This window comes from Chlorocebus sabaeus, chromosome 5, assembly GCF_047675955.1.
Source record: "Chlorocebus sabaeus isolate Y175 chromosome 5, mChlSab1.0.hap1, whole genome shotgun sequence".
In the NCBI taxonomy this organism is placed as follows: domain Eukaryota; kingdom Metazoa; phylum Chordata; class Mammalia; order Primates; family Cercopithecidae; genus Chlorocebus; species Chlorocebus sabaeus.
Genome location: NC_132908.1, coordinates 47,460,775 through 47,484,830, shown reverse-complemented (window position 1 = coordinate 47,484,830; position 24,056 = coordinate 47,460,775). Strand labels below are relative to the sequence as shown.

The following is a 24,056-nucleotide window of genomic DNA, read 5'->3' as shown; positions in this document are numbered from 1 at the left end:
GTGGGAGGATCACTTGAGCCTAGGAGTTTGAGGCTGTAGTGAGCCGTGAGCACACCATTGCACTCCAGCCTGAGCGACAGTGCAAGATCCCATCTCTTTTTAGGAAAAAAGGAAGAGACACCAGAAGAGGTCTCTCCACCACATGAGGACACAGTGAGAAGATGGCCGTCTGCAAGCCAGGAAGTGAGTCCTCACCAGGAACTGAAGTAGGTGGCACCTTGGTCTTGGACTTTCAGCCTCCAGAACTGTGAGGAATAAATTTCTGCTAAGCCACCCAGTCTGTGGCATTTTGTTATGGCAGCTTGAGCTGGCTGAGACCGTCCCTAAAAGATAAACTAATCTGTGAGAACTTGACCAAATCTCATCTCTCTCAGCCTCAGGTATCCCTCAACCAGAATGGGGTGTCCACACAATGTTCCCTGGGTGTCTCAAAACCCTTCTGATTGGGGCTGGAGGGCACAGATTCCCCTCACTAGGCCTTTTCTGTCTGGGTATCTGCTGCGGTCACTTGTCTGGTGTTGGGGTGGGGGGCAACGTCCTGCTTTAATTGGCATTGGAAACCTCTGGAGAAGACATTTTTTCTCTATGAAGCAGACCCATCTGTGGCCAGTTACCTGCCCAGCAGTCCTTCACCTCCTGCCTGTTAAGTCCTGCAGGCTGAAGCAGCTGAGGCAACCCCAGCGCAGCCCCAAACAGGCAGGCATGTAGGTGGGCGGCCCAGAGTAGTGGGGGCCGACAGAGGCGCTGACCCTATCCTGGGAGGTGTGGCGGCTCAGCTCAGTTGACTTGTCCTCTGACAATGCAGGTGGGAGGGGGTCACACAGAAAAGCCAGAAATCCAGGATCTTCTGTTAAATCTTCAGAATCACTGATATTGACAACTGATTTTTACCAAAACCCTTTGGGGGACCAGACCAGAACATCTGGGGGCCAGACTGAAATTGTGGGGGCCACAAGTTTGAGACCCAGGCTCCAGGCACTCCCTAGCTGGCTTGCTCAGTGACCCCACCTCTTCCGACGAGGCCCACAGAGGGCTCTCCTTGTTCCTCCTGTCCTTCCCTCTGGCTTCTTCATAAGGACCTGTTTGCTCACTCTCTCTATCTTGGGCAGCCCATGAAGGAGGCTTCATTATACAGATGAGGTGGCTGAGGGACACACTTCATCCCCCAGACTTCTGATACCTTAGAGGACCTGGGGCCCTGGTGTCTAATCAGGGTGGAGGTGGTCCCAGCAGACCGAGGGTCTCAGAGCCTATGTGCTCTGGCAATTCTAGCTTGAAAATCAACCTCACTGACTACACAGGGCCAGACACGCAGGAATCGGTGTGCTATTTCCTGCATGAACGAACGCCTGAAGGAGGAGCAGGTCTTCTTTCTGACTGGAAAGCTGGCCCACACCCCAGCTCTGGGCTGCAGATGCGGTGAGGTGGGAGCCCATCCGCCCTGGCACTCAGAAGGCGTGGAAGGGAATCGTATTTACAGCCAAATTTGAGGAGTGGCGTCAGGGCTAAAAATAGACCAGGGAAACACCAGACCAGTCCTCCCTCCACTCAAAACCACTCCCTGGCTCCTCGGTGGGAGGAAGACATGACCCAGTGAACACTTTCTCCAGGGCCAGGCTGGGCCACCTTCCTTGGAAACTCTCTCCCTTCCTCTCATTACCAAGGCAGTGAAGGACAATGCAGGTTGAAGCTGTCATCAATCATCTTGCTACTGCCAAGGGGAGAGTCTGCCTTACAAGAAGGGAATAAAGCTGAGGAACAGAGGAAATAGACTGAGGAAACAGAGCAGTGATGAAAACCTTGTCCTGAAGCCACCGAGCCTCTGGGTCAAGCCATCCATGAAGTCAGACCCTGGACCAAATTTCAGTTACATGACCCAATGTATTGTATCCCTTTTTTTTTTTTTTTTTTTTTTTTTAGGTAATACAGCAGTTGGAGCATGTATTCTGTCACTTACATGTCAAAGAGTCCTGGGTGCTTAAAAGTCACAACTTCCTCCTCCAACCTGTTGGAATAGCCCCTAAACCGCAGCCTGAGAAGGAGGTGACCTTGTTAACCCAGAACTCACATCTGGCAGCATAAAGGTGAACTTCTCCTGCACTATCCACAGAGCTCCTGCGAGATCTGGAGGAGCATCCCAGAGTTGCTGGCAAGTGGGAAGAGAGGACACTGAGGGGCAGTGCCTGGGCTGAGAGCAGGGGAGCTGCCCTGCCTCCCTGTCCTCTCTTCCCACTTGCCAGCAGCTCTGGGATGCTCCTCCAGATCTCGCAGGAGCTCCCAGCAACTCCCCAGCTATTACAGCTTTCCCTGAGGGGCAGGACCGATGCAGGGGTGAGAAGTGGCAGTGGCAGGGTGCTGTGCCCAGGCCCTGTGCCTGCGGGCATGATGCACAGCAAGAAGCCAGGCAGGTGCACTCACCTCTCGGGTGACCTTGCCGTTGTTGTCAAAGTCATACAGGGTGAAGGTCCACTCCTGCCGGCTGTCCTCCTCCACAGACACATCGCACTGGAGCTCCTGGATGCAGAGAGATGGGTAGGGCTGGTCCCCTATCTGTGGCAACACTGACTGGGTGGTGGAAACCTGGGCCTAGAGGCCAGGCCAAGGGGCGGCCACCTGTCCTCTGCCCTCCCCAGACCTTGAGTGGACAGGGAGCACCTTGGCCAAGACAGAACTGGCCCAGGAGGGTAGCCAGAGCCCGGGCAGGGGAGGTTCAGCCTAGGGAGGGATGCCTGCAGAGGTGCCTGGTGGTCTGTGGGTCTTGAAAGACAAAGGAAACACAGGGGGTCTGAGAAGAGGCGCTGTGGTCTCAGAAAAGCTGAACTTGGACCAAGGGCAACAAGCAACTAGAAGGCAAGGGAGCATCAACTTGGGAGCCCCAGCAGCATGCCGGGGTAGGACAGCATGAGCATGAGGAGCTCGGGTGTCAGTCAGCCCCAGGCCCCAGCCCCTGCAGGGCCCTCCACAGCTGTGTGACCCTGGGCATGTCACTGCCCTCTGCTGTGCCTCAGTTTCTCTTTGTATACATTATGGAAAATGATAGCCTCTCTCCCATGAAGTTGCTGGGAAGATTAAATGCCCCACCCACATGCCCTCAGCCCAGCTGTTTCCCTGCACCTGTGGTGGGGACAGTTCCCAACCTCCCGCCTCATGTACGCTCTTCTGTCTCAGGGCAGCCCTGAAGAGCCTGGGAAGGAATGCGCAGAGGCGATGGAACAAGGGAGGGACAGGAGGCAGTGGAAATGCCAGGCCTCCTCACCCCTCCCTGGGACAAATCTGAGCGCATGCTACATGGCTCCTAGGAGGCTCTCCAGCAGGCAGAGCCCACAGATGAACTCAGACTTCGCTGGCTTCCCTCCTTCCTCACACCTGTGCTCCAGGATCGCCTCCCCTACATACTGGCTGCTCCCAGTGCCATGTGGCCAGGTCTGCTTAGGGGAACTGGAAACAGGAAGTGGAGGGTAAATGCTGGTGTCGTTTACACATGGAAAAGCTCAATCAATGGTAGTAGCTGTTACTTTTGCTGTAATGATTAACATATTATTTCATTGAAATAATTATTTCAATCAATAATCAATGAAACAATCATTTCATTATTATCATTTTCAGCAACCTGAAGTGTCTGACCCTAGGGAATATGAGCCGCAAAGCGGTGAGCTGGTCACCGGAGTGCTGTGTGCAGAGGCTGGCTGAGTGTCAGACGAACAGTTCTAGAAAGCATGTTGTTCAGCAGGAAAGGGCTCCACAAACAGCCTTTCAGATCCATAAGATTCTATGGAAACAAGACCATTTTGTTCCATGGCATGCCAAACTCCACCTCTCCTTCCACCATCAAGAAGGTGGCATCTGGCTGGCCTGGCAGGAGGAAGGCTCAGCTCCCCAGAGAGGGGAAGGCAGCTGTCTGCGAACACTAGGAGAGTGAGCCCCAGCACAGCGTCCTGGCCCTGGCTGCTGCAGCTCTAAGTCATTTCCCTCCAGCAATTCTCAGGTGCCCACGCTGAGTTCAAAGCCAACCTTGCTTCAGCCACGCCCGTTTGACACCTGCCAAGGGCCCTCATTGCTGCCCAAGGCACTGTTTCATGTGGCATGACACACGTGCCTATATACACACCCCTACACACACACACACACACACGCATACCCCTAAACATGTACCTATACACACGCACACCTACACAGGTACACCCCATACATGCACACCCTACACACACATACCTATGTACACACACACACACACACACACACACACCATTTACCTGTTTCCAAGACAGCTTGGGTCTGAGCTTCAGAAACATGAGTTCAGTAACTCTGGCCACTTGCCCCACCTGTCACATGTGTGTCTCCTAGGCCTCTCCCACACCCCATCTGGGCTTCTCAGGTGAGTCCTGCCTGTGGACCACAGCTCAGTCCCGAGCCTGCCCCTCCAGAAGCAAGCACACTTGGACTTCCAGGGAGGCAGGATGCCTGGGCCCGGTCTTCCTTCTGCCACTGAGTTTAGCCCTGGGCTTTGCCAAGCTCCCCAAAAGACCCTACAAGGACCCAGGTGGGCTTAGGGTGGGGCTGGGCTCCAGGAAGAAGCTGGCAGCCCTAATTCCTACTAGACACTACCTGTCCTCCTCAGGCGAGCCTTCAAGCCTCTTGGAGGCTGGAGTGCTGGTGTGCTGTGTGGGGAGAGCAAGCTGTGTGGTGTGGCCTGTGCAGGATGGTGGGGCATGGCAAGGAGACGACACTGGAAAGGGGGTAAGATCGGTCACCTGGGACCCTGCACACAGGGCGTCTCCCCCATGTCCCACCATCCAGCACAGGCCACATGACGCGGCTCATTCTCCCCACACAGCACGCTGGCACTTCAACCTCCAGGCCCTTGCTCCTGCAGCTCCCTCTGCCTGAAAGACCCTTCTTACCCCAAAGGCTCCCCTGTGCACCCCTCTCCCAACTCCTAGCCCTATGCTCAGAGCCTCACCCACCTCCCCAGTCTCCATCGCCAGCTGCTGTTCCCTCCTCCGGGCACCGCACAGAGCCTGGAAATGCCAAGTGTCTGTTACCCCACACCCCTCAGCCTGACCCCCACCCCGGGCTCCCAGATCTCATCTCATCACTGACTGTGCAGCCACTGGGTCTGGGGCCCTCAACTGTCCCCTGGTCACATTGTGCACTCCTTGACGGCAGGAACCACACCCAGTCTAAGCTGGGTCCCCTGGCAATTAGCCAGTGCCAATCAGCACTGGTTAGAAAGAGGGACACCCTCTTAAGCACTTTAGACCTTTAGGCGTATGAACTCATGATGCTGACAACAGCCCAATGCAACAGACATCACCACTGTCCCCACCTTACAGGCGAGGCACGTGAGGCCACTGAAACTTTAGGGAACTTGCCCCAAAGTCACACAGCCACTAAGTGTATAGCCAGGATTTGAACCCAGGCCTGTTGACTCTAGAGCTATGCCATGGTGGTCTCAGGAAGGCAAACAGAGGGAAGGAAGGAGGGAGCAAGGAGGGCGGAGCAGTGGGGAAACTCCATGCAGCAGGCCTGCGCCTGGCTCTCAGCACTGGGCACTGTGCTGGGTGCAGAGGGGCATGCTACACTATCAGGCAGTGGGGAACAGACCGTGCAGCCACTGGGTCTGGGGCACTAAAGTGTCCCCTTCTCACCCCAAAGGCCCTTCTCTTCCCAAAGGCTCTCCTGTGCACCCCTCTCCCAACTCCTACCCCTACGCTCAGAGCCTCACCCACCTCCGCCCACAGCCTCTGCTCCCTCCTCCAGGCACCGCACAGAGCCACAGAGAGGCACATCCCTGGTGTTGCCCACATGGGGAAACTGAGGCCCAGAGAGTGTCAGGGACCTGTCTGTGCCTCCTGCTCGTCCATTCCACCTGAGAGCCCCCGCAGGCACCCCCAGAACAGCCTCAAGAGTTGGAAGGGAAGGTTTCGCCAAGCAAACTGAGGTCCAGAGAGGTGACAGCAGCAGCAGGGCCAGAGTCCAGCCTCCCTCGTCTACTCTCATGCCTTCTCCCAGGCTGCTGGGCACACCTCGCATGGAGGGGCTGGGACCAGGCTGAGCGGGTGGGCAGTGGTGAGTCCCTGGGGTCTGCCCTGAGCCAGGACAGCCCCAGATGTGGCAGGAAGAACCTCCCACAGAGGGTGCTATTCATGCAGAGGAAGGGCCTTCCTGTCTGGAAGGGCCTCAGCTTCCCTCCTCCCAAAGCACAAAGTTGAGCACAAAACCCATCTCATCTCCCTAGGACCCAGCACCAAAAGGAAACTTACTTCAAACTTCAGCTGCTTCTTGGAGCCTGGGCAGGGTTCGCTCACTCTCTCCATCTTCTTCTCATCTCCGCTGCCCAGCCCGTCGGTCTTCTCAGGAGGCAGGGCCACTGTCAGGGAGGGAGGCGAGGGAGCATGAGGAGCAGGGTCCAGACACAGGGCACTGCACTCACTGCACCTTCGTCTTCCAGGCCTGGCCTGGACATTCTCACCAGTGGGCTGGGCCCACTCCTGCCCTGCCCATTTGCTGGGGTCCACATCACACTACTCTGGCACCTGGTACTGCCTGGGGAGACCCCCTGCCAAGCATGGTACACCCATTTGCACTGTCGGGGGCCCCCTCAGGCCCCTACCAGCCTGTGACTTCTGCCCTGTGGAGGCACACAGCCACCCAGAGCAGCGTCAGGCCAGAGGGCAGATGGATGAGAGTGGAGGGGTGCTTCTGGGGCCTGGCGAGGGAGCTTAGGAACCATGGCCATTTTCTGCAGTCTCACTGCCTTGCGTGCTGACATTTTGGCCTCCTCAAAGGTGCTACCACCTGGGCACAGCCTACGGCACCTTGGTAGATGGCCGGGAGGAGTGCCAGAAACAGAGTTCAACTGGGTTGGCACTCGTCCACATATATGTATGCACAAGCACACATGCACACACATACACACGTATGCACATGCACACACGCACATATGTGTACACTCATGCATCACACCTGCTCGCACACATATGCACACTCACACATGCACACACACTCGCACATACACAAAAGGCATCTTCAGGGAGCACACTCATCCTGAACCTTGCATTTGGCCTCTGCTCACCCCAGGTTCTCCCTTCTCTGCCAAAGGTCACGGCCCTGTGTGTGGCCTGCCAGGAGCTGTGGGAGGGTGAGTGTGAAATCCCAGGACCTACTGACACTATTTTCCTGAGGAAGCCAGCTCAGGGTAGCACCATCCTCCTTGACCTAGGACCCAGACTACAAAGTGCCATCAATTCTTGGAATAACCCATAAGCCTCCTTTAGTCCCTTCTGCCATTTTGTCTCTGTCTGATAGTGGGGCTGGGGTTTGCCAGAGACATCTTTTCCAGGCCACACTCACAGCTCCTCTCCTCTGATTCCCTCTGTTGCCCTGGGGTAGTAAATGTGTTGTCCTGTTTTAAAGGTGAAGAAACAGCCTGGCTCCTACTCCGGGAAGGGAGCCTGGTCCTTCTACCCTGACCCAAATGTGGCCACGGGGGTTATGTGAGGAGCTGAGACTCCCCAGTCAGAGAGGAAGGCAAAGCAGGACTTTCTTGGGAAGTCAGCAGCCTGGAGAAATGAGGCCGCTGGGCCAGGCAACTAGATGGGGGCTTTGTGTCTCTCTGATCCCACACTCCTACCACACTCACACACCCCAGCTATGCAAGCAAGGACCTAAGCGCAGTCCCTGGGCCAGGCACAGTGGGGATGCCCCCAGTGGGCCTGGGCCCCTGCTCTCCTGCTCTGCTCGGTCCTGCGGGCTGGGAGCTCTCTCCTCTGCAGTTAACGAAGGCACTTCCCCTTGGCGCCACTGTACGTAAAGATGAGGCAGCAATGACTAAGCACTTGCTGTTTACTAACTCCATCCTCACGAAGCCCTGTGAGGCAGTTATTATGATTAGCTCCATTTTCCAGATGGGAAAACTGAAGCTTGGAGAGGATAAGTGCCTTGCTAGTAAACAACAGAGCTGGGATTTGAACCCAGGCAGCCTGAATCATGCTCACAGTCAGTCCACTAGGCTGCCCCTCCATGCCTTTCATGGCTCAATTTAGGAGACTCGGTACTTCTCTCAGCCTGCCTCTCTCTGTCTAATGGAGGCCGGCCAGCCAGGGCAGTGGTCATCTCCACCTGGGTTCTGTTCTCTGGCACTGTGTGACCCTGGGCGGATCACATACCTTCTTTAGACGTCTCAATTCCCCAGTTGTAAAATGAGGAAGCTACCAACCCCTTCCCCAGAGGATTCTTGTGCGGATGCAACAAGCCCTGATCACAACGGGCTAAGACCTCCAGCGCACTAGGTCTGGCCATGAGTAGTAACAGTCAGGGGACCGATGACCCCACCCCACTGACTCCTGGGAACAGGACAGTTAGCAGCTAAGTTTTCTCAAAACGGAGGCTTCAGGAATGCAAATGGACACAAAAGCATTATATCAAATACACACAGCCTGTGCAGGCAGCTTTGGACAAGGCCCTTGACTCCTCTGTACCTCAGTCCCCTCGTCTGTAAAATGGGAACACGATGGCCTCACCTTCACAAGGCTATTGGGAAAGGGCAATGAGGAAAGGGCTTACAGAGCACAGTGGCCAGCACTCAGTAGGTGCTCGATAAATGCTGGCTTTGCCAAGGATGTAGACGGGCTGTGGTCCCAGCTGACAGCCCAGATCCCAACGATCCCGCTTGACCCCAAACTGCCCCACTGGAGAAACCAGAGTAATATCACGGCCTGCAGCATCCTCTACTCACCCCTCCCAGGCAGGGGGAAAGAAGAGAAAGAAAAAGAAGAAAGAAAAACAAAGCCCAGATCCATCTTCAAAGCTGCTGCCTCTCTCTGCAGAGGTCCTGGCTGGAGATGCAAGCTGGCCAGGCTTGTCGAAACCAAACTTCAAGTTCAAAGGGAAGTTATCAGAAAACCACCTTCAGGTTCAATGTTGCCTTTCATGTTCCACTTGATAAAATCCAAAGAAAAGGAACCTCTGTCCCTGCTCTCTCCTCCTCTGGAGCACTCTTCCCCCACCATGCACGGACATCCTGTCTTCCCTCAGGACCTCCCCTCTTCCTTCCTTTCTCCTCACCTGAAGGGGCTGGAGAACATCCCCCTCGACCCCTCATATGTCTTCCCCAAAGACTACGGTGGTCCAGATTGTCCTCTCTTCACCAGTGGCTCCCTCATCCCATCCCAGCTCAGAAAGCCACCCAGACATCCACAGGTCAGCTGAACCCGCCAGGGGCCCCTCCCAGCATGAGGCCTGTGATCCATCCTGCCCTGGGACTGTGGGGGTCAGGAACAAGGACGGTCAGCACTCTATCCCACCAAAGAAGGTCATTCACCCTCCTATTGTCCCCTGCCCAGTAGCCAGAAGAGGTGGCAGAGAACTGGCCATGCAGACCCTGATGCCAGGGGCAGGGGCCAGGCCTCATCCACATATGAGCCCTCTGAAACTAAACTAAGTCAAGCCACCAAGGCCCCCAGTCAGCCCCGTGCAGGAGAAACCACCCTCCACCCATCAGTGAGCGCAGGCTCATGGGAAGCAGGAGAGGGGGACTGGTGCTCGCTGCAGGCTGCCCAGGTCATGCCAAGGGGGATTGCAATGATGTATTTCTGTTGAGATCAGCTTTGGCACCAGAGTCTGAGTCCATTCTCTGCTTCTGATTCTGGTTTAGCCCAGCCATTTTTCCCCTTGGGAAATTATCTTTTGGGGGCCTAATATCAGGGAGTACTGATCATGCTGATCACTCTTCAACTGAAAGTCTGAGGAACTGCAGGAGACACTGCTCATCAGAGGACCAGGTGGGAAAAAAGGCCTTTCACTTGCCTAAGAAGCACTTTTGGGTGACTTAGAGCAGGAAGTGGCAAAGTGCATTTGCTGAGCCAAACCTGGCCCACCTCCTGTTTCTGTAAATAAAGTTTTACTGGGACACGGCCATGCTTATTTGCATGGTCCATGGCTTCTTTCACTCTATGACAGCAGAGTTGAACTGTTGCAACAGAGCCCACAAAGTCTGAAATACATACTATCTGGCCCTTCAGGAAAAATCTGTGGATCGATTGCTGCTTTAGATGTGTGCTACCCTCCACTTCCAAGTACAGGATATGTGCTTGAGGAGCAGGGCACAGACAATTTCACCTGTAACTTGCCTGCTTGGTTGGAAACCCTTGTGCAGTACACAACCTGCCCAACCATACAGTGGCCATGGAAGAAAGAAAATGTCAACTCTGCTTTCTTAAAGCCTATTGTCAGCTCATATGAATCTGGGGGAGTGGTACTGGTTTGAAGAGCTCCTTCTCTTTGGAAGCTGCCCCCTGTCCCTCCTCACACCATAGCCACGAGGAGTCGGCTTGCTGTGTTTACCAAATGACGGTTCTCTCCCCATTAGCTCCCAGCCTGGCAGCTCTCCACCCTCAGCAACTGCCAGATTAAATGCATTACTTGACCATCTTCACCCGGCTCCCTTTGATGTTCCCTTCTCAAGCTTCAAAATACCTTTTGGAGGGAGATCAGACAGCATTAAACAGAATTACTAATTAATTAAGCAAAGTTAAATTTTAAACACTGTTTGTTGTGTTAGCCAAAAGCCTGAACAGAACAGACTTTTTTCCTCCGCTGAGATCAAAGACAGTCTCTTCCCTCTCCCCTCCCCCAGTTTAAAAAAAAAGGGAGGGGTGGAGAGGAAGAGAGAGCGAAAGAAGAGAGTGAGGAAATACCTGAATGGTGACAACTTTGATTGTGGGTCTAGACACCACCCCCGCCTCCCCATGGGCCCAATGGGAGGATCCTTGGGGATCGCATGCTGTGAGAGCCACAGTCACTCGGGACTGTTTACCCTGGCAAATGGCAGTGACCCAGGGAGCAGGATGGCACGGCCCACCCAGCCCAAGCTGCTGACAGCTGGCGCCACCCAAACAGCACGAGAAGGCGGCCTGTGAAATAAAACAGACCCACCCTCCTCACCAGTCTGGCAGGGTGAGCTCCTCGGGGCTCTTCCCCTTGGTCCAGGGTCACTTGGGGTCACTAGGAGACCGGCTCCAAGAAGCAGGCTGTGCACTGTACATCCCCAGGTGGTGCCACTCACATGACCGATACCCTAGATATGTGTATTGCTTATGACATCCTTTGGACAGATGGCAGAAAGGTGTCTTGAGGAGGGGCAGCTTTTTTCTGATTTGCACGAATGCATCCGGAGCTAGTGGGGTGCTGTCTCCCGCCGTTCAGTCTAGCACTTTATTCTGTACACTCCTATCTGGGACCTTCTGATTGCCTCACAGGAGCCTCCATATCTGCACAGCCAGAAAGCAAGTTTCTTGAGATCTGGGGCCCTCTAGGCCTCTGCTCCCGGATTGCCCAATGCCTAGCGCTTCCCATCCGTGCACAGGGCAAAGATTCTGCCAGGCCTGCTGAACTACAGCACATTCTACAGGTAGGCATAAGGAAGCTTGGCTACATAACAAATACACCATACCTTCTGCCTTGATGGAGACTGGGAAGTGCCATGGGGAGGTGGGGAGTTGAAATTTAGGTAAAAATCCAAACCCGGGATGATACCAGTAAATGCCAGCTTATCTTAACACAATACAGAAAGGCCTGGTGCATATGAAACTTGGAAAGAAGAGACAAATTTGAAACACAGTTATGACTAAATCGGCCCCACTAAAGACCAGAAATTACTAACACTTCAAATGCATGGCAGACCCCTCTCTTAGCCTAGTTACCTGGCAAGTTCTTCTCAGTGAACACAATGTAAGATTTAACACAAGCCAGAACTTCCTTGCTAGAGTCTGGATGCTCGCCCTGACATATCCACAGTCCTTTCTCAATTGTCCACGTACAGATTATCTGCTGCAAATATTTTAGTCTCAGGGTTGCTTGCCAAGATGTTTGAGTCCGCAACCTTCTGACAGCAGCTGTTCGAGGGAATGCAGATGAATTTTAATATTAGCCTCTGCCAAATATAATTAGGCGGGTAAATCTGCTGCCAGTAAAAAGAGAAAGATATCATATGTGCATTCCAGGCCAAATGGTTTCTTGCAGTATCTGTATCGGGCTCTCCGCAGGGAATGAGGGTCCTAGTGATCCCACCTCTGTTTGTAAACACAGCCACACACTTTGTTGGGCCGCACGGAGAGGCTGGTGAAGTTAGTAGTACCACACATTATTCCATTAAGTCCTCTTAACACTGAGTGTGCTACTGTTGGCATTGTGCAAAAGAGGGAACTAAGCCTAAAAACCAAAACTGATTACGCCGTTTCCCTGCTTAAACCCCTCCACTGGCCCCCTTTCCCCTAAGGAGGGGTCCAAAGGCTTCCACAACCCGGCTGCTGCTGCCTCTCAGCTCTGTCTCTCTGTGGAACTGCGTTCCCTTTTCTGAGCCTGCCATGCTCTCATCCCTGCCAAGAACACTCTTTCCAGCTCTGCAATTCCCGCTCATCCTTCAAGTCTTCAGTTTAAGCCTCCCTTCTTCTGAGCAGCATGCTCTCACACCCTCAGGGCTAGGTTAGGCTTCCTGAGTGAGCCTTCCTCAGTGAGCCTTATTACACCATTATTATATCACTCATTTAATCATATGAATCTTCCGTCAGCCCCATATATATACCCTGAGATATATATGTCTATAGGGCAGTGTCTATCACACTATAGGTGCTGCATCATCATCAGCATCATCAGCTTCATCAAAAGGAAACAACAGGAAGTAGCAGAACCAGGATTTGAACCCAGAAGTTGTCGAACAAAGAGAACTAAATCCCAGTTTCCCAACTCCTCAACCACTGGCCTCTCCACTCTGTCAGACCACAATAGCTGACACCTGTTCCTGCCTGTCCAACAATCCTTCTCCTTCTTCCGATAATAGCATCTGGCTTTCCCCCGCAGAGCCACTCATCCCCCACTCTCAGTCTATGTAGTTTATGGAGACTGATCCCACTCCAGGGTCGCACTGCACTCAGTACCCCCACCTGACCCGGCTTGTTTCATCCTGAAGGCCATGTGGCTGGTCCTAGGTCAGTATGAAAGGAGACTTTATGGAGAAGCTAATGAAGCTAGACTTCTGGGCCCTCTCACCTATATGGGCCCTTTCCAAGTCAGAATGGGTCTTTGAAGGTGTCTATGTGGTCATATGTGTTTGTATTTGTAACATTTTCCAAATTAGGCATTTTATCCTCAATCTATTAAGATTGTCATCTAACCATTCTGACATCTTGTGCCTGTGTGAGGTGATACTGGGGGAAATACAGGCATTTCTGGACATGAGCTAAGGAGAGACTGAGGTGGTGAGATATTAATTTTGGTTTAGCCCCCGAAAGCTTCAGGTCCCACAAAACCTAGATTTACCCTGGTCAAGTGACCAGTAAAGTGGTCAGTAAAGTGAGTCTGACATGTGCAAGGACCACTGTGACCTGGGAACTTTCTTCCACCTGAGAGGGCTGTGCTCATAGGATGGGAGTGCCCAGAGCTGGGCACTGCCACCCTCGCCACCTGTGGGGGAGAAGCTACCAGGGGACAGAGGGAGAAATGATGGAGAGGGACACAGAGGGGCAGCGAGAGAGACACGTGTGTGAGTGTGAATATACATGCGTGTGTGAGTGTGTGTGTGCGTGTGTGAGTGTGTGTGTGCGCGTGCATGTGTCCACGACACGGTTTTAGCTCCAGAATCCAAACAGACCATTTTAGGCAAGATCTACCCTAGGATTTTTCAATTTCATGAGCCAAAAGTTTAAGTGAGTGTCCAAAAGAACTGAAAAAATCCTGACTTAACACATCCATCTTTCTGAGATCCTGCTTTTTAGGAAAAACCACCAGTACCAGCACCACAGCAGTGATTCACTCACCCAGGGCAGTGCCCTCTAGGGCAATGTCCAGCTTTCTCACCAGTGGGGGTCTGCCCCTTCCTGAGACCAGAAATGTCACCAGGGCCTTCTTCTCCACCATCCTGCCTCCCAGCTGCATTTTACTGCCACAAGATTTTGCTTATGGACCAGTTGTAACTGAGGGGAAACAAAAAAGGGGAAACAAAAAAAGGGGAAAAGGGGGTGGGGGAGGAAATTCTTCTCAACAAATAACATTCTGGCCTTTTTTTCCTCATCAGAGCTGGTGGCCACTCAGCTTTGAGATCTGAACAGGATTGAGACGAAACATCTGTTCAGGGAGGGAGGGGGAAGCCCCGGGAGAGAGAGAGGGGGAAAGGGGAGAAAAAGTCTTCTGTGGGCTAAAAATATCATGTCCCTTCCACTCTCCCCTCTCCGTCCCCACCCAAGTTAAAACATGTGATGAAATTCAGCTTTTACAATCTAACCCCGAGCTACTTGAAACTATTAAAGCCTCTCCGGTATCTGACACAAGTCAGAATTTCCACTGTTCCAGCTGAGCTTTTATGAGGAGCAGACTTGAGAGAAACTGCCAAGGTAACAAAGTCCGCTTGTTCTCTGTCACCGCTGCAACTCAGCTTCTGGGGGGACTGCAGGGGAGTGGAGAGTCAGGGCCGCTGACACCCCCCGACAGGACGGGCTCTGAACTGAGGGAGAGGAGCCGGCAGGGCATAGGCACCTGCCCCTCCATCTGGGGGTCCCTGCTGCCCTCCCGTGAACTCCCCTTCCTCCCAGCCTTCCTAGGAAGCCACCGCCAGCCCTGTGTATTAGGGAGCCTTGCCCGGGAGTCCCGGGCAATGTCCGTGGCTACTTCCTGAGAAGTCTTAACTCACTCTCTCTCTGTTTCTTGCCCAACTGCTCCCTGAACCCCAAGCTCCAATCAGCAGGTATCCCACGGTCTCCTCGGTACCTCTCCTTGGATGTTAAATGGGCATCTTGAACCCAACAGGTCCAAAAACAGGAGACTTGATGGTCACCTGCCAAAACCTCCACCTCAGAAGTGACACTGCCAAATCCTTAGTTCCTGAAGCCAAAAGTCTAAGATGCATCCCTGATCTCTGTCATTCCCTCAACTCCCTTCTCACCAGCTCCAACCCCTAGCCTCATGGACTTCTCCCCAGCCCCAAGCTCCCAAACTAGACCAACACCATCTCCTCTCGCCTGCAACCCTGCAATCACCTCCTGGTTTCATTGCCCCCTTCCTCCCTGCCCATGGGCAGTCCCTCCCAGAAGCCAGAATTCACTTCTTAAAACAGGTCAGAATCCAGCAGTCACCCACCCAACCCTCTCCAACCCAAGTGCGTGGTCCCACACTTGACGACCGCCCCACTCTCATTCCTGATGCCACAACAGCCTCCTTTCTGTTCTTCCCCAAACACCAAGTTCCCTCTACCCTGGGGTTCTGCTCACTCCTCCTAGCTGCTCTCCCCCTACATTCTTCCATGGCTGGCTCCTTCCTGACATCTGCATCTCAGGTGAAACATCACCTTCTCAGAAAAGCCTCCTCACTCTACCTCTCCCTGGGTTTTACCTCTTAGCAGAGAACCACTACCAGAAACTTCCATGCTCCTTCGCAGATTTACATATTCATCCCTGCCTCCCTCCTGTGAATGTTGTGACCAATGGGCCTGCCTACCTTGCTCACTGTGAACCCAGGGCCCAGCAGAGCCCCTAGCTGCAGCAAATGCCCAGCACATACCGAATGGCGAGGAGTGAGGGGCCAGATTCTGTTCTCAGTCTGCTGTGTGACCTTGGACAGGTCACTTCCCCTCTCTGGGCTTTAGTTTTCCAACTACCAATGAAAGAGACTATAGGGCTCCCAAGTCCCTTTGCTCAACATCTGACCTCTGGGAGCCTGGACGGACTAGCCTAGGCCCCAACACAGGTACATAGGACCTGCCTGAGAGGCCGGAGGAAGGGGTCACCTGCTTTCAGTGAGGCAGAGGGAGGGGTCGCCTACTTTCAGTGACTACACGGTGTTGACTTTCCTTCTTCAGTGAGTGTTTATTTATTGAGCACATACAGCATGCCAGACCCTACTCCAGGCACCGGGAGCACGGGGAGGCCTTTGGAGATTCTAATAGGATTAAAGAAGCTTTGCAAAGAGGCCGTCTTTGATCTGGGCTAGGTAAATGATTATAAACATAGGCTGGTGCCTCTTCAAGAAAACTGAACCCAGGAAACAAGAATCATGGCAGCTCAAGTGTGTTGGGCACTTACTCTGTACCAGGGCCACCCTTGGGACTTACATCCAACACCTCACTGTCTTCACGATAACCCTGGCGAAGAAGTGCTACAAGGAACCCAGTGAGGAAACTGAGCCACAGGGAAGTGAGCCGCCCAAGGTCACATAGTGAGTGTGGGTAAGCCAGGCTAGAATGGGGTCTGAGCTGCAAATTCATAAAAAGTCAGAATGAAGGGACAAGAGATGAGGAAGGCAAAGTTAGGGACCATTGCAGAGCTGAACAGGACCTGAGTTCCCAGAGTGCTGCTAAGCCCCCACCAGGTCTCGGTCCTAGCACTGCTCCCTGCTGGGCAGAACGAGCAACTCCAGGCACATCCACCCTTGGGTTGAGGAAGCAGAGACCACCCCAAGGGCTGCCACGTCTGCACGTCAGGCCAGTGAGGAGGGGGCGGCAGGGGCAAAGCAAGGCCTGCCCGGGAAGCTGGGAGGCCTGGGCCTGGTCCTGGGGAGGAGGGGCTGCCTGACTTCAGTGGTTGTAGCATCTCCTTTAGGAAGCAGGGACCCTGCAGGCTGGACTGCACCCTGCAGAGGGGGCTTCCTAGAGAAAGATGCCGGGAAGTGGAGAGATAGGAACCAGGCACTTGAGGACGCAGAGGGAGAATGAGCAAAGGCCCAGAGGTGAGACACAGAGATAGCCAAGAAGCTGGGCGGGGGCAGGGTTCACCAGGTGAGAGGCAGGGGGTTCCTGGAGAGAGGGAGATGGGAGATGGGGACAAAGCAGTGGCTGCAGCACCCTCAGACACAGTGACTCCTGGAGGCCATGCAGGAGAACACGGCCTGGCACCCATTCTCCCCGTGGGGCCCAAGCCACAGGCTGCGACTACCTGGAGTGCTGCCCAGCTGTGGGGCAGGGAGGCCGGGTGTGCGCTGAAGGTGAGCATGGGGTCACCCTTCCCTGGTCCTCAGACCCTAGCTGGGTCAGCTGAGGAGGGGGCCCTCTCCCCTCCTCCCCACAAAAGCCTCACCTCACCAGCCCTGCCACGCCCAGCCAGCTCTCAGAGCTTGGGACTTTTGATGTTTACTTTGTTCTTTCCCCAGTTCAAAAGGAGCTCTGCAGCCCTGGCCCTCGCACCAAGCCCAGCCTTAATCTCCCATCCCTCCCGCTCCCAGCTGGCCAGTTAAGGCGGTTAAGACGCTGGATTAGGGCCGGCTTTACATAACAACGCGGGAGCTAAAGCCATCCTCTCCTGGGATGGCTAAAAGACTTCTTTTTATCTTCACGCCTCAGATGGCCTTTTTTCTCTCTTAAACAGCTCTCCAGCCCGCCAAGAGGCAATGAACTTGGCCAACAGGAAGACAAAGAAGAGATTCAGGACTCAGCTTTTTCTCCCTTGGCCAGTAGCACAGAGGGACCCCCCAGTCCCAGGTCCAGAGCAGGCAGTTGGTTTTCTGTGGCCAGAACTCAGTAGCACCTGCTCTCACCAGACCTAGCCATGTGGTGGCCTGCCATCCACACCATATTGCCCACCCTGGGGTGGGCAGCCTCGGACCATAGGACCAAGGGTGCCAGAGGACCACAGATGGCCACTGGGTCCAGGGTCCCTCATGGGGTCTTAAGGGCCACACGGACAGGTCCAAATGCCCACCTGACTCAAACCAGAGCAGCTCTGCTCCTGCTGCCTTATTTACGGTTTTCACTTTTAAATACTGATATTAGTTTTTAAATTCATAAGGAATACATAATTATCTTTTTGATTTTTTTAAAAAATATAATTTTAGAATTATTGATAATAGAGACAGGGTCTCACTATGTTGCCCAGGCTGGTCTTGAACTTGTGAGCTCAAGCAATTCTCCAGCCTCAGCCTCCCAAAGTGCTGAGATTATAAGCTTAAGTCACCATGCCCAACTATGTTCTTCTTATAAAAGTTTAACCATGAAATGCAGATAACACAGACTTAAGTCTCCTCCCATGTTTGGAAAGAGCTATGGTTATCATCTGTCTAGGCCTCTATCCACACAGTCATATGCATATGTGGTACCCTAAGAAACTCCTAAGGATGTTCTGGTGCCTTCTTTTACGTAGAAGATATCAGACTGTATGCACACACAAAGCTTTCTGTTCACAGGAATCCTCCCCCTTGATCTGGGGCCTGCTTACATTTGAACAAAGTTTGCTAGATACCTGGCTCTCCAGCCTGCCTCTAACTTCTAGGCAATGGAGTGAGTATCTTCAAACAGTGCTTCTCCGAGTGTAGTGTGCATGTAAGTCACCTGGGGAGCTTATTAAAATGCAGATCGGATTCAGTAGGCCTGGGCTGGAGTGAAGATTCTATATTTATAACAGCTCTCAGGCCAGATGTGGCCACGGTCCTCAGGTCTGGCCCAGGCTCCCCTTAAGAACTTCCCAGAACGGTCTGCTCTCCTCTTGCGGCCCTTCGGACACCCGCAGGCCTGGATCCCCCTCTGCAGACCATTGCACCATGGCCCCCCAGCTCTCCAGCCAGCTGTCTGCCTGGTCTCAGCAGAAATGTCCTTCCTTACTCTCGTAAGGCAGCCCTCCATTTGGTGATTTCTTCCCGTTTCTGAATTTAAAATTTCCCATTCAGCAAACACTCTGCTTCACGCTGTCATCCATTCCCGGCACCAATTCTGGGAGCCAAGCAGGGCAAAGGGCCTTGTTCCCATTCTATAGATGTGGAAACTGAGGCTCAGAAAGGTGGGGTGGCCTGCCCAAAGTCAAACCAGCACACCAGCAGCCAGCAGACCCCCTACTTGAGTATCCTGATTCTCTCTACAACACGGCGCTTCACCATGAAGAAAGAAGGCAGCAGTTAAGTGCAGTGGCTCATGCCTGTAACCCCAGCACTTTGGGAGGCCAAGGTGGGAGGGTTGCTTGAGGCCAGAAGTTCAAGACCAGTCTGGGCAACATAGTGAGACCCCGTCTCTACAGAAAAATTTAAAAATTAGCTTGGCATGGTGGCGTGCAACTGTAGTCCTAGCTACTTGAGAGGCGGAGGTGAGAGGATCACTTGAGCCCAGGAGGTCAAGGCTGCAGTGAGCAATGATTACCTACTGCACTCCAGCCTGGGTGACAGAGCAAGACCCTGTCTCAAGAAAGGAAGGAGGATGACACAGGAGAGAGGTGAGAGGCTGGTGTGTGTGTGTGTGTGTGTGCACTCATGCGCCAAGGGAGTGACACGATGGAGGAAACGGAATAGGCACTGTGTGTAATGCTTACTCCATGCCCAGCACTGCCTGATCACACTTCACACACCACTCTGAGCAGCCACTCTTATTATCCCCAGAGGAGCAGCAGAGTTTCAACAACCTGTCCGAAGTCCCCCAGCTAATGTGGTGCAGGGTCAGGTCGTGGACCTAGGTGACCAGGCCTCCACTTGGGCTTGGACCTATGAAGTGCCACATCTGAGTCTTACTCCTCTCCTCCATCTCACCCTCTAGTCCACCCCCACCCAGAGTCACAAGGTCCCTGTTGTGCCCTCCGTCTGCAGATTTTCTGGAATATGCAGGGCACACGGCCAGCTGGACACCGGCTTCCCCCACTCGCTGCTGCTGAGAAGAGAGCAATGGACTCCGAGTACCTTCCAGCCGGAAGTCGTCCTCCTCTTCCTCGCTGAGCGTGTCTCTCAACACGTCGCCCACGAGCTCCTAGAAGACAAAGCAGAGGCATTGAGCAGGGTTTAGGGGGAGTCCAGTGCTGAGACATTAAGAGTGGCGCCTTGAAGACCCTGGGCTGATTCTTCTGATGGGAATTCAGGTCAACTGAGGCAGATCCTATCGCACCTGAAAAGTTAAGCACCAAGGTGGGTTCCTCCTGCCCTTAACATAAACGCACACGTGTCAGCACAACATTTAGGCCCCTGCAGGCTATGGCTCCACCTGGTCTTCCATCATGCCTCCTATATTTTACCAACACACATGCTTTCCGGAAACCAGCCTGATTCCTTGCACTCACCCTGCCTGTTCCCCACCAGTGAGTTAAGGATATCTGGGATCTCATCCCAACTAACCTGACCAGGAGGTATCAAGTTAGCGAGGGGAGTGTTGCTGGTCCACAAGCTGGGAAATTTCTAGGATATCAACAAAGGCCCCATCTGTCTGACCCACCCTAGCAGGATAACTCCAAATATGGAAGAAGCTAGACCATACCTTGTCAAACTGTCTTCTGTATTTATTGGTATTCTGCCAGAAGACTTCTATGATCAAAGAAGGTTCTTTTAAACAAAGTTAAACAAGATCCCTTACAGCAGGACTTATCAGGACTTTTACTATGGTTCTAAACACTGTGAATCTCCAAGTGCTGGCATATTTTGCATTCTCCAAACTTACTCAGACCATGGAGCTTCGTTTTTCAAAAGCATCACAAGATTCGTGTCCCAAGAAACCCGCTTTAGGAAATACTCCTGTTATGGGAGGACAGACAAGGGTTTGGGGGGATGATGATGCTATGGTAGTGCTTCTCAAAACACAAAATGACAAGCAATAAAAAAGCCCAAACTCAGCAGCTGTCACCAACTTCTCTTTGTAAAAATAAAAGAGAGAGAGGAAAAAAAAACACCCAACCCTTTCCTTGGGAGAAAAAAAAAAATTCTACACCTCAAATGATGCTTAAAAAAAAGCCAGTCCTCATCTTGATGAACAAAAGAAAAACACGGCTTTGTATTGCTGATCTCATCAACTGGACACAGCTGGAGGTAAGCCTCTTGCTTTTTTTTTGTTTTTTGTTTTAAAGACAAACAGCTAACATTTTGTGGCTATTCTCTTTCTTCTTTCAAATCTTTCTAGGGCATTACACACTCTTTCTTAAAAGCTGTTAAAATGTGGCCATTCAGACTCTGGTGTCCCATTTACTTCAAAACCAGGCTACTTTATTCCTCGAGTCAGGATGGCTTCCCTCTCCTCCTCCGCCAATTATTATAATCATCGAACATTTCCTGGGCTTGTAAACTGGCTGTTTGTGTTAACAGAGCCCGAGTTGACAGGGGAGCTGGGAGACGATGACAGGAAAAGGATGCACACAGGTGGCATCATTAGATGGCTGGGACGCCCCAGCAGCCAATTAAAGCCCATCTTTCATGCAGGAGAAAGACGGGTGCCGCCACCCCCTGAAAGGCTGGTAGGCAGAGCTTCCTCGAGGGAACAGGCAACAGTCTTCAAGAGAATCTGTGCACCTCTTCACGCTGAGGTCTTCTGCAGAGGGGGGCTCTGCGCCTGCCACCCTGACTGCACCGCAGCCGGGTGACAGCATCAATGAGACGTCTGAGTACTCGTGTCTTTTTACTGGCACACTTGGAAGAGTTTAAAGACTCCAGACATCGCCACCAACAAGGCAGCCGTGTGGGACCCTATAACGATGACCACGTGTGCTCAAGGCACCCCGGTCATCACCGATGACAGCTTCAGCACTCCCTGTTCAGAGGACCAAGCTCTCTGACACACCCAGAAAGCAGAGTTCTGGCAAGTTCCGGGATAGGCCTCTCAGCACTCAACAGCACCCTGCTCTGAAGAACACTGGAAAGCTCCCTGGAGCCATGGTCCATGGATGCACTGTGCTGTGCCAATGCTCAACTTTGCAAAAATTCTCTCTCCCCGGCCGGGCGCAGTGGCTCACGTCTGTAATCCCAGCACTTTGGGAGGCCGAGGCAGGTGGATCACGAGGTCAGGCAACCTGGCCAACATGGTGAAACCCCGTCTCTACTAAAAATACAAAAAATTAGGCGGGCGTGGTGGCAGGCGCCTGTAATCCAACTACTCGGGAGGCTGAGGCAGAAGAATCGTCTGAACCTGGGAGGTAGAGGCTGCAGTAAGCTGAGATTGCGCCACTGCACTCCAGCCTGGGTGACAGTGTGAGATTCCATCTCAAAAAAAAAAAAAAAAAAAAAAAAAAGGCATCCCCTCCGCTGAGCCACACAGCCAGGGTCTGCGGCGTGCAGTGTGCACGCTCCTAGAGCTTTGAGTCTCTAGGCCAGAAGCCATGTGGGATGTGGAGCCAAACACAGGATCACGTCCTGGCAGTACCGCCTGCCTCGCCTTTGACCTCAGTCTACATATTTGTAAAATGGGCACAGTCATCAACCACAATAATAACCAAACAGCTGACACTTACTGCGCATTTTCCATGTGTCAGGCACCATGCTAGGCACTTTATGTATACAGTCATTCCTCGGTACCTGCGGGCAACTGGTTCCAAAACTCCCTGAGGCTACCAAAATCTGTAGATGCTCAAGTCCCATATATAAATGGTGTAGTATTTGCATATAACCTACAAACATCCTCCCCTATACTTTAAATAACCTCTAGATTACTTACAATACCTAACAGAGTGTAAATGCTATGGAAATTGTTGTTATACTGTATTGCTTAGGGAATAAGGACAAGAAAAGTCTGTATGTGTTCAATACGGATGCTTTTTTGTTTCCAAATATTTCCTATCTATGGTTGGCTGAATCCATAAATACAGAGCCCATGGATATGGAGGGCCAACTGTGTACACGTGTATTTGTTAACCCCCCGAATCATCACAACAGCCCTGGTCTTTCCATCTCTCAAGAAATAGATGCTCATTAAAATGATCTGCAAACTGTAAAGTGAGAGGTATAATCGTTACCGTTATTATCTACAAAGAAAGTGGCCTCAACCCTGAAGGACCGTATGAGACCAGAAACAGTGCTGATGACAGTCACCCGTCATTTACCAAGTGCTCACAGTGTGCAAGGTACTGACCAATGGGATCCTCACAGGAGGCTCCGGAGAATGGCCTCCCCACAGCCCTGCATCTAAATGGCTAAGAGGCTCCAAGAGGCTGCGACCCCCTCTGGATCACCTGCCAGCAAGGGGCGGAGTGGGGACTCAAGCCAGCTCTTTCAGGTGCCTCAGTCTGGGCTCCTACTCATGCAACCAGGGCTCCTGTGGGCATGGGAGCAGAGGTAGCCAGGAGTCCTGGCACCTACCAGGGACCAAGGATCACACCTAAAGGAGTGCAAGAAAAATAGTCCAGCCAGCAGCTCCAGTGGGTGAGTGGTCAATGGCTCCCATCTGCCTAGCAAGACTCAAAGCTCCCCTGCTGCTCCCCACAACTTGAGGACTTAGCCCTGCCCTCAAGCTGAGCCCTGGCTGGCAGCCTCACATGTCAGGGCCAGGGCCAGGCCCTCGGCACCACCCTTCAGGAAGGCAGCTGTTGCCGGGAGACACACTCCGACCTTCGACGGCGCCACTGGGAGCCCCCGCGCAGAGGGCATGGAACTGGAGGTGGTCAGACCTTGGTTCAAATCCCAGCTCTGCCTCACATGTGCTGCACCACCTGGGGGAAGGAACTTTATCTCTAGTGCACCTCAGTCTCCCCATTTGTAAACAGGGGCGACAGCAATCAGGATATCTGAGGGGGGCAGTGTGAGAAGTGAGGAAGTCACTGCGTGTGAAGTGCTTAGCAGGGCAGCTGAAAGTGGAAATGGGGTTCATCAGGTCAGCAGTTACTGTTTATTACTCTTGCTATTGTTATCATATGGTGGCCAGAACACTGCTGGGACGAGCCGAGAGACTCGCCAGACCCCAGGTGCCTTCACAGACACCTGGAAACATGCCCCATCCTGCCCAGCACACGGTTTTCAGGGGGCTGCATTTCCCCCTCGTGGCAATCCTTTCAGGTATTCCAAAGGACTGCCATGACTACCCTGCTTTACAGATGAGACAACTGAGGCACAGAAAGGTCAAGTGACTTGCCCAAGGTCACACAGCTAGTAAGTGCCAGTGCCCAAGCCCACACCCTTCACCACTGCACCTGGGAAACCCACATGTGGGGCTTGGCTGCAGCGGCCACCCTCCTCCACTTCTTTTGTCTACTTAGTTGTCACTCTGCCCGTGGTCCCAGGCCCCTCCCCTCTAGCCTCCAGGACAGTGGGCCTCAGCCTCTTCTGCAAGTTCTGATCAAAGACCTTCCTGGGTCTCCAGAGCCCCTGCTCCACCAGACCTGGGGCCAGGCTGCTCCTGCCCAGCGGCCTGGCTT

General features: G+C 53.0%; 1 protein-coding gene across 3 annotated transcripts in view; it reads right to left on the bottom strand.

Moving 5' to 3' along the window:
• NKD1 (NKD inhibitor of WNT signaling pathway 1) overlaps positions 1 to 24,056 on the bottom strand; it is an 83,527-nt gene that overhangs the window by 5,346 nt on the left and 54,125 nt on the right. For 2 of the 3 annotated variants that reach the window (XM_007992878.3, XM_007992891.3), the window contains 3 exons: positions 19,636 to 19,702; positions 6,264 to 6,370; positions 2,419 to 2,514 (listed from right to left, as the gene is read on the bottom strand). In XM_007992878.3, the coding sequence (XP_007991069.3) occupies positions 2,419 to 2,514; positions 6,264 to 6,370; positions 19,636 to 19,702 (270 nt within the window). Of the gene's footprint in view, positions 1 to 2,418; positions 2,515 to 6,263; positions 6,371 to 13,814; positions 14,681 to 19,635; positions 19,703 to 24,056 lie in introns of those variants that run through there. The other variant, XM_073015365.1, reaches the window with a different exon arrangement.